We start from the raw sequence: 12,344 nt of genomic DNA, 5'->3' as shown, positions 1-12,344 counted from the left end.
GTCGCGCCGGGAAGAGCAGCTCACGGGCCGGCAGAAGGTGAACGGCAGGCGGTGATGTGGCGGTCGCCGCGGACGGCCTGGCTGCTCGAGGAAATGCTTGATATCGCAGCTGCACTCTTTCGAACCTATTGAAGCATGACAACTGCACATTTTGAAGTATGGAATGCTCGGGGAACGACACTAATTAGCTAAATATGCTGAGACTAAATGTAAAGTCACTCCGCGGAAAAGTCCAAACGGTCTTCAAACGTTTTTCTGCGACTTATTAAAACTTCTGAATTAGCACAGCATCTTTCACGTGAGCCAGACGTTTGAGACGGCGTTCGCGATTCTGAAAGTTCTGTTTACATTGGTCCACTACAGTAGACTACAACGCTAGGCTAAAATAGTGTAATAGAAAAACCTTCAGAAACGCCTAAGTGCTCTGTAAAATGCACGATGTATTCACAAAAATATGGATGCGGTATATGACACATCTAGCGCAGCGGTTCAGCAGGCTCGCTGTGGGCCGCGCGGCGCACAAGCGACACGCGACGGCCACACGATCGCCGCACGCCAGACAACTAACAAAAAGCCATCCGCGGCCAGAGTATAAATGCGTCCAACAATGTAAACAATCTGCCGTTTTTGCGCGTCGCAAGAAGGGCGATTGATGTAGCGCTGACCTCTTCAGCTCGTCTCGGTATTCAGCGCAGGTGAGGCCGGAAAAGGTGGCCACCCTGTTGACCGGCGGTGACCTCGGGTGACCCCGACACGGGTCGCCTAATGGGCGTCCTCGCCACAGAGGTCATAGACTCTTCCCAGTCATCCAGCAGCTAAGTGAAACCGTAAAGGTTCGGCGGCGCACAAGACACATGATCCACACAATTGTGACTGTATACGTCCGGCAAACTCAATAATAAAGAATATAACAGCACTGGGTATTGACAACAAATGTAAATCGCATACAATGACAACATATACTCCCCATAAGTACACTGACGAGGTCGACGCGCGGCGCCTACGCCGTCAGTCGCTAGGAACACGCTCTTACAGCCGCGAGTCTGACCAGACGCCGCCGGTCGGTGGTCACGGGTTCATCACCACGGAGACAGCTCTTTGGCCGCTCTCCGGCAGCTCAGCTCGGCGACTGCGGAAGCTCAGAGGTCGACGAGCGACATCCAACGAGATCGGTCGGGCAGGCCGTGTCCAGAGCATATCGCCGCCCGGCTCACGGCGGCCCGCCCCACACGACGTCTATCACATTCAAGCAGCGAGTCCCGGGGTCAATCACACCTCTGTGCCGTCCTCGCTCTCATCCTGGAACGCCATCACCCGGGTACCGTTCAGCACCGGCTTGGGCATCACGGGCGGCGTGATCTTCTTGGGTTTGGGCGGTACCGGCGGCGTCACTTTGCGCTGCAGGTTGCCCGGCTCGAAGCGGCTGGGTGGTGGCAGGATGCCCACCGGCTCGACACGGCTCGGAGGGGATGGTGTGCTGGCCGCGTCGGCAAGGCCCAGCGGCAGCGTGCTGGACAGCGGCTGAGGAGGAGTCTCCTCCCATTCCTCCGGCTCCTCCTGCACGGGCTCGATCAGGTCGGCACTGGCGTTGTGCGAGCGAGCCGGGCCGCGCGGCGGGGGCGGACCCTCCACTGCCACATAGTACGGCGGTAGCGTGTCCGGTCCGGCGGCGCTCAGACTCAGCCGTGAGCTGCCATCCGCAGTAGTGCGCGGTCCCAGAGTGTCGTAAATGGGCTCGTTGGCCACTCCTCCGCCGCCTCGGCTCGCAGTGCTTCCCCAGCTGGGGGTTCTCTGGCGGCGCGGCCGCGGCAGCGTCACGTAGCCGGGCCTCACGCCGCGAGCCGCCGGTGCCGGCGCCAGCCGCGGCTGCGGGCCGGCCAGTAGGTAGGCCTGTTCGGGCTGTACGGAGCCGGTGGAGCTGCCCGCCGGGGAGCTGCGGCCCGCCCGGCGCGGCAGGAGGTCCGGGTAGTCGCGCGCCCGACGCCCGTCCCATGTCATCGGCGAGTCGGGCAGGCTGTAGCGCCGACTGCGCTCGTCATCGACAGAGTAGGAGCCGGCGCGGCGCGGCGGCGGGTGGGCCAGCCCGGCCGGACGGCGCACCCGCTCCATCTCAATGTCCGTCTGCGGCACCTTCTCGTAGTCACCGATCCGGTCCGGCTTGTGCTCAGTGACGGGCGCCGTCATGTCGGACGGCAGCTCGTCCGGCGCTCCCTTCCCGCCGTGCCGCCGGCCGCGGCAGTAGCAACAGACGAGTGTAATCATCAGCAGTAACAGCAGCAGCGCCACACCACCCACGACGATACCGAGCAGCAGCGGCCGACTCAGCATACCGCCCTCTCCGCCGCCTCCACCGCCGATCGTCGTATCAGTGCCAGGCACAGGACCTGGTACCGCGCCACCAGCGAACGTCAGCGTAACGTTGCGTTCCACCACGCCGCCCGGGTTGACGCCCACGCAGAGGTACTGGCCGGCGTCCTGCGTGTTGACGTTGGTCACTGTGAGCGAGGTCCATCGGTCCACGGTACCCTGCTCGTGGATCACGTAAGACTGGCCGGTGAAGGGGATGCGGGTGTTGTTGCTGATGATGCGACCGCTCATCACCCAGTTGGTGGTCGGAGCCGGGTTGCCAGATATCTGGCAGCGCAGTGTCACGTTCTGGCCGACCTCTGCCACCACATGCGGCTCGGGTATTTGGATCTGCGGTCGGCAGGCGAACTCGTCCGATCGGACGCCACTCCAGCTGCGAGAGGCCAGACGCTCGGGCTCGGCACAGCGCGTGTCCTCCTGGTAGAGGGACCGCTCCAGGAGCCAGTCTCGCAGCAGACGCAGGTGGCAGTCGCACCGCCACGGGTTGTTGTGAAGAGTCAGCCACTTGAGCTGCGACAACGACTGTAGCGCGTCACTCTCGAGCACTGACAGCTCGTTCGAGTGCAAGTTGAGCTTCTCCAGCTCAGGCAGGTTGGCGAACGTCTTGGCGGCCAGGCCGGCGATTCGGCAGCGACTGAGATCAAGCCGCTGCAGGTGTGGCAACGGGGGAAACTGGAACGCCGGCAGCGATCCCAGCGGGTTGCCGGCCAGCAGCAGCTGTCGCAGCTTGTCGTTGTCGGCGAACGCGTCCGGCGGCAGTTTCTCGATCACATTGTCGGACAGATCCAGTTCGATGAGCAGTCCCAGGCCGCGGAACGCGTGCGGGTGCACATTAGACAGCCGGGAGCGGCGGATGTAGAGTTTCTGCAGGTGCTCCAGCCCCACCTGACGGAAGACGTCCTTGGGCAGCTCCTGGATGGCCGTGCCGGACAGGTCCAGCACCTGGATATCCGAGCTGAGACCGCGCGGAACCGACGTCAGCCCGATGTCCGTGCAGTCGGCCTGCCGTTTGCCCGACACCCACATACATTTGCAGGCGTCTGGGCAGGATGTGGTGAAGTCTGCTGTCGCCGGTAGAACCGTCAGCAGTAGAAGCAGAAGAGGGCGCACGGCCGGTGCCGCACGCCGCTCCGGGGCCGCCATTGGAGACACAGCACGGCGAGCGGTCTGTGCTGGAGCTCCCGCCGACACTGGAACGGAGAGACGGCAATGGTCACAGGCAGCCGACACTTCACACCTTCAGGGACAACGGTACAGGGGAAACACGATTAGCCGGAAAGTGGCACAAACACATGGGACATCGGGCATCCACGCGGAGTGGGACATGTGGTACAGCTAGGCGAGCCACAAACACCTTCATAAACTCATTGTAACGTTCACGACGCTGTTAGCATTACAAAGGATCCCGTGCGGCGCTCCGAGCGGACAAAAACGACCAGCCACGGGAAAGCGGGCGCACGTTTCTGGGCCATGTCTGGGTCACGAATCACAGCAATATATTCGGACCACGACTCTATAAACGGCGCCGCTACACTGCCGGTAACGAACGTCAGTCTGCAGCGTCCGCTTTATCTGTGCAGCGAGAAACTTCTGTAGAACCCAACTCCCACCCCAACAGACCATTCGAACGTGCGAAAAACGATCAAGACCAAGACAGCCACAAACTCAGGACCTACAAACCTCTCTCCACGCCCCGAATACCCTCCTTGGTCCTCTGGGACTCGGTTTTATCTCCGCGAATGTTTCTACTGCAGACGGTGCGGGGGATTTTATGGCGGCCGAGACTATACTAACGACGTCCCGGCGGGGCCGTGCGCAGCAGTTACACCGGCCACTTTCACGGTGAGCGCCGTGCTGGCTCATACATAATTGCACCAGCGACCGACGGCAAATTCTGCTCCATGGTCGACCCCTGCTGACAGTACAGACAGGCAAGGTAACGAGGGCTCGGTACGCGCGGACACGGCTCGGGCTGCCTGACCCTGGCCAGTCGCCCGTGGTCTAGCCACCCTCAAACTCCTATCAGCGCTCTCCGACTGCTAGTATGACGCCCGGCTCGGTGCCAGGTTTGAGCGGCGCCCGCCGGCGTACCGGCACACCAGTCGAGATGTACCGGTCAATCAAGCTTTCATCTCCGCCCTGAGGCTGGAGGTCCGGCCGCAATGATGGCTGTCGGGTGCTAGTGCCTGTCAATCGAGCCGTCAATCTGTCATCGCCCGGCTCGCCCCGCCCAGAGGCCCCGTCAGAGCTCCCTGTTTACCCGGCTCGGCTATTGGACGCCCGAGGCGCAGTGGGGTCAAAAGGTCGCCGGACCTTTCAGACACGTCTGTACGGCTCAGTGCGGACGGTCGGATCGTCGGCTCGGTGAGCGCGGCTGACCTCTAGCGGCCTGAGGGTGACCCCAGTGACCCCGGCCGACACTCGCGGTCACGTAACGCCCCTGTGGTCTGCGCGGTTCGTGAAGGGTGGTGCATCCAGGGCTTATGCTAACCACATGGGCGGTCGCTCTCTCAGTAGCGCCCTCTCAGCTGGAACAGGCTGGCTGTGGCTGGGATAGGGTCCGTCGGTCTTTAGGTATGTGTGGAACAATCGCTAGACGTACCGCACAGCAACAAGACTGATTTGGTGCGACACAACCCGTGACACGGTCAAATTGCCGCTCAGAGACCGGCTTATACAAAGCCAGCGGCGTCGTAATCGGCGTCCTCGCTTTAACACGAGAATCGGAGCAACATGAGGCGACCCGCAGAGTGATATCTGAACTCTGTGCTTCGTCGTCCGTGGATATGAAGGATAGAGAAACCTAGATCACCAGTAGAGAGATACCGTGGATATGAAGGATAGAGACAAGGCAGAGAACAGAGATACCAACTGGTGAGTCGTGAACCTGGTCGGTTGCTAGCCGGATAGACCCCGGTCGCAAATCACAGCAGTCGCCAGGGATTAAGTCGTTACACGCGTCCTCTACGCGGCGCTGATCACCGAAATCCCGTCCGGACGTTGCCGTTAATTGCGACATCGCGGCGGCAAACCGGTGACAGGCTGGACAGGTGCCGGCAGCTAAGTGAAGCCCGGATCATCGTACCTGTCCCTCCTCTCCGAGCCAACAGCCGGCCCGTGTCGCCGCACACCGGTGTCGCCGTGCAAACGAGCTGCAGATGTGATGGGGTCGCGCAATAAAGGTGGGAAGTGCGGGGTGGAAAGGACGGAAGGGGTAGGGGGATAGGACAGGTGTGAGAAAATCACGGTCGCGGTGGGCGCGACCGGCGCCGCCACCTTCGGTGACCGTGCCACGATCGCGGTGGATGTGACCTGCATCACTGCCTCTGGTGGCGCAAGGCTCGCTGCAACACCACGCAGCGGCGGCGTGGACCGCGGCCGGTGCCGTGGTGAGACCGTACCGCCCACACGCACCGGCGAGGCGGCACGGTGTCGCAACCTACGCACTGGCCACTGACCGACCTTCGCCCGACCCCTCGGGACGTGACGGTGAACCCGGGACGGAGCGCGAGGAGATGGCTTTAGCCCGACCCTGGGGCCGGGCGCGCTGGCGAGACCGGGCGGGCGCGCGAGGTCACGACTTTCACGCCGCACAGCCGTGCCACGTGAAGTACGCGTTTCTCCGACGTTTAGAACATGTAGTTCTTATATTTATGTAATTAGCCCTGCAATGGATTGGAACAGGCTTTTTCTCCTGTAGCTCTGTATAGCTAACAACGAATAAATAGGAGCAGACCTGGAATACGGATCGATCGCATTATTCCTTGTGTGAAATAGATTACGACGCATTACGGTAAATACGTGCGTAATAACTTATTGCAGGACCGACCCTCACGGACTGCATGATTTATTGTACTTTACAGTGTTCGATATGCCACGTTCTAAGCTGATGTATGTCGCCCAATTTGATACGGGTTGCATGGTCTATTGCACATATAAGATAAGATACCTTAGAGACAAAACTGACTGTGTCACGGAATGTTCACTATTTTACGTGGTTTCACGGGTTTTCCATGAAAGCAGAAAACATAATGCTAGTTTCATTGTTTGTCGGTTGCATTAGGTACGTTTAAAAATTGGCAATGTAACATTACGAGAAACAATACGGGCCTTCTGGTACAATAAACAACGATGAGGTACCGGGTCGCATTGTTTATTGTAATGATATTAACTGTTGACAAAAAGTGTGTGACTTTATATCCTGTCTGATATTCTAGTTATATGAAAATCTGACATCTTGTGAGTTTGTGAGTTAGCGCTTGTTTCGCTGGTGGTGTCGTCATTCGCGAATAAGGACGGATTCTCACGGCCATGCCTGTAACGTGCGTGTATGTGTATTATTTCTATATGTTATACTGTGGCCCTCGGATTGCGTGAAAGTACGCGGGTTGTGACGTCACACTGCGTGTGACGGTATAAATACGCGCGCGTGGCGTAGGCTCGGGGCTCGCTCTACTGGCTCGCTTCTGGCTCTCTCTTGTTCGCCTTCGCTGGCACTCGTCCGCCCCGTCACGCACGGAGCGGTGCTCCTCCGCGGCCTCGCCACGCAGTGATGTGAGTACCGGTGGGTCGCCGGTCCAGTCAGGACCTGTTTGTGCCCGAGTGGCGCGGCAGTGTTTTCTTCACTGTGCGTGTAGCGGGTAACATTGCGCCTGTCTGCCTATTGCCTGGTAACTGTGCTATTGCTTTACTCGAATCTAATCTCATGTCTTTTATAGCCTGTAATGTAATATACCTGTTCCAAGACAAAGCAAATTCTTTGTAGTTGGTAACGTTTACATCTGAAAGGGACGAATGCTTTAGAAGTTGGGCTAAAAATAAAACTTTCATACTCCTAGACAAACGACCTGCTCAGCAGACACTTCACGCGTGAAGCCAAGCTGGCAAAGTAAAACATAAAATTCACACAGGGCGGACGAGCAGAAGGGCGGGCGGACGGACGGACCGGTGAACGGCGCGGACAAAATGGACGGGAAATGATGAACAAGACGGGGCGGATCGACAGGACAGACAGCTTGGCAGAACTAAACGCAATTTCTGACGATGTGGCCCGTTCTGAGCCGACTATAGTCTGGCATCCAGGCGGTATCCAGCACCCAGTTCCCTGTACCCATCAGCCGCAGCTGTCATCTGTCGAGAGCGATCCATCCAGTGACGGCCCTAACTCTCTCCGGGCCGGTCAAACTTTCCACCCGAGCTGAGCGCCTTCCCGTCCGAACAAAGGCGCGGCTGGTTGGACGTCGCGCGGCCTCCGGGCACAGCGGGACGGCGATGACTGGCCGGCACGCCGGCCTGATATCGGCCCATCGGCCCGCACGGCAGGCCGGGCCCGGCGGCCGCCGAGCCATGGCGGCGGCGCGGCTGGCGCGCCTCTGTCGTCACCTCGGCGTCACTTTGTCACCAGCCCGTGAGCCGCGGCGTGTTTATCTGAGCGGCAGCAGAGGTCGCTGCTGCCAGTGAGGTCAGTCGGGGCCTCCCGACAGCGCCGATGACAGACTGACCGACGACAGCGCCGCCGACACGCCCATTAACAGTCTCTTACAGACCGTCGTGATGTCCCGACCCGCCCATCCGTCTCCATCTCCCGTCTCTGTCTCTTGATCGTCCCACCCGTCCCGTCATTTTTACCGTCCCACCCCGTCCCACAAAGCCCTGTCCCTCCCCATCCCTTGATAGCTGTTGGCTGCAGGCGAGGTACGCGACACCACCGCCGGCTCCGCCCTGACGTCGCATATAGATCAGACGTTTCGCAACGCGCTGTTGCGACGCGCTCGTTCCGGCCGGCCGGTCCCACCGCCTGTCCGCCGGCCGACGACTGGGCGGGACGTGCAAGGGGCGGGGCGGGAGCGGAACGGCCCGACATCAGAACCACATCAGCCACAGAGCAAACGTCCTCATCGCCACTCGGGTGTCGTGCGTGACAGACGGGCGGCGGCAGCAACCGCCCAGCCTGTACCCACTTCAGCCGTTGGTGAAACGTAAGCCGGATCTCGTAGGTCAGACTCAGACGTAGGTTCGAAATGGCAGCAGATGCTGTGCTAATGTTATGCGTCCCATGCGACTGGCTCTGCGGGGCGCAGGTGTGGCGGCTGCCTCGGTGCGTCTCAGAGGCGGCCGTGCCAAATGTAGCTGGAAGTGTGAAAGACGGCGCCGGTGCGCGCCGGGCTGTGGGCCTAGGAAAATCTCGGCAGCCCGGCCGTTTGTCGTTGCCGGCTCGTTTCAGTCGGTGATGGATGGCGCGATCTGTCTGCGGAACACAGCGCCGGCCGGCGGTCCCTGCGGAGCCCGACACTGCGGGACTCGGCGCCGCCTGGGAACGGCCGCCGGCGCTACCAAATGGCATCGGTCGGGTGCTGGTGTTACCCGGAGGTAACAGACGTCCGGCCGTGGTAGGCTCGTAACTCGCCGGATAATCTGCAATTCCCTCACAACAAAATGACATGTCAGAGTAAGCAAAATTACGGCAAAAGCATTCCCACGATTGACATGGAATTGTAATGGAAAGAGGCAAAATTTCCTCTAAACTGTGATTTAAGCATTAGGCGAGCGCCTTCTTTTTATTCGCATATTTTTATTCAGCCGGTTGAGTCGATTTTTTTCTCATAAAAAAGCACCCAGAGGAACAACCGGCGTAAATCCTCGCAGCGCAGATGCCACTCGGCTGTCACCCCTGACTAGGTTCACAGTGTCGAAATGTTTGCGATAATCTCCGATTACCCAACGCCGGACGGAGGAGGTATGGGCTGTCCGCCTCGGCTGGCGACACTGCCAAGTGCGTGCGTGATTGCACTTCTCAGGTCTGTTTGTTCAGCCCCGTGACAGGCCGAGGCTGCTGTGCGTTTGAATCTCCGCAGCAGAGGCGAGGGAGCTGTCCGCCACCGCGCGAGTGCAGTCGAGGTCAGGGCACCCAGGTTACTCCCTCACAGGCACTCACGGCACTCCTTCCTGACCGTCACTCAAGGCACTCTGACCAGACACTCACGAGTACTCTGAATGGAGCTCACAGCACTCTTACTAGCACTCATGGTGTCCTCTGATCAGCACTCACGATACTCCCTGACCCTTACTCACGGCACTCTCTGACCGGCACTCACGGGTCGGTCATTTCATTGCCACTGATTGGGTTCGATCCATTTAGGAGCAGAGCAGCCGATATTGCACCCAGTGGATTACGATGGACGGCTTGTAGCCGGCGGCCAATAACACTGGGAAACTGATATCGACGTCTCCTAGATTCACGGCCACATCCCATCCACTCAATAAATCCCGGGAGTTATTAGTGTGTTTACAGTAGTCGCGTCTAGCGCCGTCGACATCCTCTCTAGCCCTCGTCCTGGCTGAGTAATGATGCTTGCAAAGTGTAGCCCGGTCGTAGGACACCGACCGTCCCTCAGCGGTCCTCACCACTCACCAGTCCCTCTGCGCACCGCCCTGTGACCTCGTGACCTGCCCGGGGATGTCGTCTCACCCCGGTCACGTGCGGCGGCACCGCCTCAGCCGGTCTAATCGGGCCGTCAGCCTGTGTGACCACGGTGTTTGGGCGGCACGGGGTTTGGCTAGACCAAACAAGAGGCGGGGGCGGCGCGTTCGTGGACTGACGGGGCTGTCGGAGCCGGGGCCGCGGCCCGCTCCGTCCGTTCAAGGCACGGCAGGCGGCGACCCTGTGAAATTGACGGGTGGTTCGTACGACAGGCGAACCACTGCGACTGACGGGTGATTCGTACGGCAGAGACCGATGACGGGTGGCCTGTACGGCAGGCTCTACTGACGGATCGTCCGTACGGCAGGGCCGACTGAATTGTGGCCCGTAAGACAGGCTCGATTGATGCCGGTGGCCCGTATGCCTGGTACGACTGAGGAGTGGCCCACAGTAAAGGCTTTATTGCATATGCACCGAGGCAGTCGGACAGCAAGAGTGTATTTCAGCCTTAGGACTATGTGAATCACTCGAAGGTTTTCTAAATAGAGCGGCTACTACAGTCCGGAGTCCTGACAAGGACCAGAGCAAGCCGTTTGGACTCGGGGGCGTAACGTAAAACAGAACGGCAATATTAATCAAGAGATATCGCTGGAGGTCAAAAACTAATAGCAACGCTAGATAAATAGTTTACATCGTTGAAGCTTATGCTAACATTCCGCCCTAATTTTTTCGATCAATCCTCCGGGCTTCTGTTTTGGATGAAATCCTCGTATCTTTTTAAAAAGGAAGCCGTTCAAGTCAGATTATGTTTGCAAGCTACCACATATCGATGGAGTTGCTATAGAATGTGAGGTCGCATAGAACCTGATCAAAGTTGGATGACGCGACGGTCAATCTACGGTACACATCCGTGTATTAAATGTCGCCTCATAATCACGACACATCTTTCGCACTACACCATTAGCGGCACGTATCGATAACAGATTATCATCATCAGCAGCAGACCAAACTTAGTGGCGCCAGGCGACGGCGACGGCGTCTGCGACCTCCCTGAGGGGCCGGGGCAGCCGCAAGGCTTACCGTGATACGCCCCATCAACACTCACCGCGCTCTGTGCGCCGCTGCTCGCCGCAGTTGCAGCCGAGCGCGCCGCGTGCGCCGCTAGCCGACAGATGGACGCCGTCAACAGGCACTGTCCGACGGACCGACGGACGGCCTGAGGTGGAGAACGGAGCCCGACCAAAAAAAAAGGCCGCCCGGAGAAGAATCGCGGCTGGCGGCGGCGACTAATCAGCTTTTTGTGTTGGCGGAGAGAGCGGTCGGACAGAGGGAGGAGGGCAGAGGGACGGAGCGCGACGCTCTCTATTGACAGCGTGCGTTTTATCCCACGAGGATGACTGGGCGCCGCCGACAGTGGCGTCTGAGGCAGGTGAGACGGCGGGGAGCGGGGCCGGGCGGGGCGCGATACGGGGCGGTGATACGGGCCTGCATTCAGACCCGCGGAGAAGGGAGCGTCCGGCCCAGCCGGGGATACGGTACACATTGCGGTGCCTTCCCACCCATGGCACGGCCTTTATACTCTGCGAGACACAATAGAAGACGTTTTTATGATCGGCCCGGTTGGATTGTTGGCCGCTTCTTTCATCAGAACAAACTTTGCCCCGCTGGCATTCCCTAGCGGGTCGGTTTCATTAGCCGGTATAGGTATGGAGACCCATTTTCCGACAAACGTTAGCCGACAGCGATAACCGTCCGCACTTCGAAGGCAAGTGAGAGGCGAAAGAAATCCCCCCATTGGCATTCTGGCGACGAGTTGAGACAAGGCAGCACAGCATTAATCAAAGGGTCAGACAATCGTGGAATCACGGCCATCTGATTGGGCAGCCGCTAGACAGACGACAGGGCTGATAGTGACACCAACACAAAGACGACAGGGCCGAATCACCTGCAGCGCCGACGTTGCAGGGCCGTTCCCAAGGGGACACATAATGCCTACTGGGCGCCGGCACCACTCGGAAAATTGGCAATCAGCCTAATTCGCGGCCGAGTCACGCAGACGGCGCATTTCGATGAAAAAGGTGATTTCTTTTTGTTCACGCAATAGAGAAAAAACGGCTAACCGCCACCATAAGAACGACAAACACGTCCTTGGGACCTTCCACAAGGGAATCTACCCTGCCCTGCCCGGGGACGGAGCGGCGCTAATCGATAATCGATAAAATCGATATTGGTCTGATGCAGTGATTGGAAATAAACATTAACTTCACTACTGTTTTGTATCACAACGGCGAGGTACGGTCAGGTATAGGTATGAATATCACTCCAGGTATTACGGTATCACACCAGCTTATCTTAGGTCGGCGTATGTAGAGTTCAGCTCAAAACAACCTTACAGTAGCTCAATTGTGATGCATGCGCCCTTGAAGTTACACTTAGCGCAATAAGTGGCGGGGAGAGGCGTTGCAAGCCAACCACTCAGCTCGGTCAGACACATTGTCGCCCAGCACTGCCGTCGGCTCGGCCGCGCTGCGCGCCAGACAAGGCCACCGTCACCATA

The 12,344-nt window shown here is 58.8% G+C and overlaps 1 protein-coding gene across 2 annotated transcripts in view; it reads right to left on the bottom strand.

The window, feature by feature from the left end:
• Positions 1 to 410: 410 nt before the first annotated feature.
• Positions 411 to 12,344, bottom strand: part of LOC122385749 (leucine-rich repeat-containing protein 24-like) — a 63,305-nt gene continuing 51,371 nt past the window's right edge. For both annotated transcript variants that reach the window (XM_043374238.1, XM_043374245.1), the window contains one exon: positions 411 to 3,557. In XM_043374238.1, coding sequence (XP_043230173.1) covers positions 1,270 to 3,510 — 2,241 coding nt within the window. In that variant the 5' untranslated portion in view covers positions 3,511 to 3,557 and the 3' untranslated portion in view covers positions 411 to 1,269. The remainder of the gene's footprint in view (positions 3,558 to 12,344) is intronic.

This window comes from Amphibalanus amphitrite, unplaced genomic scaffold (assembly GCF_019059575.1).
Source record: "Amphibalanus amphitrite isolate SeventyFive unplaced genomic scaffold, NRLGWU_Aamphi_draft 000015F_arrow, whole genome shotgun sequence".
NCBI lineage: Eukaryota > Metazoa > Arthropoda > Thecostraca > Balanomorpha > Balanidae > Amphibalanus > Amphibalanus amphitrite.
Note: the sequence above shows the minus strand (reverse complement) of the source record. Positions and strands in the feature narration are given on the sequence as shown.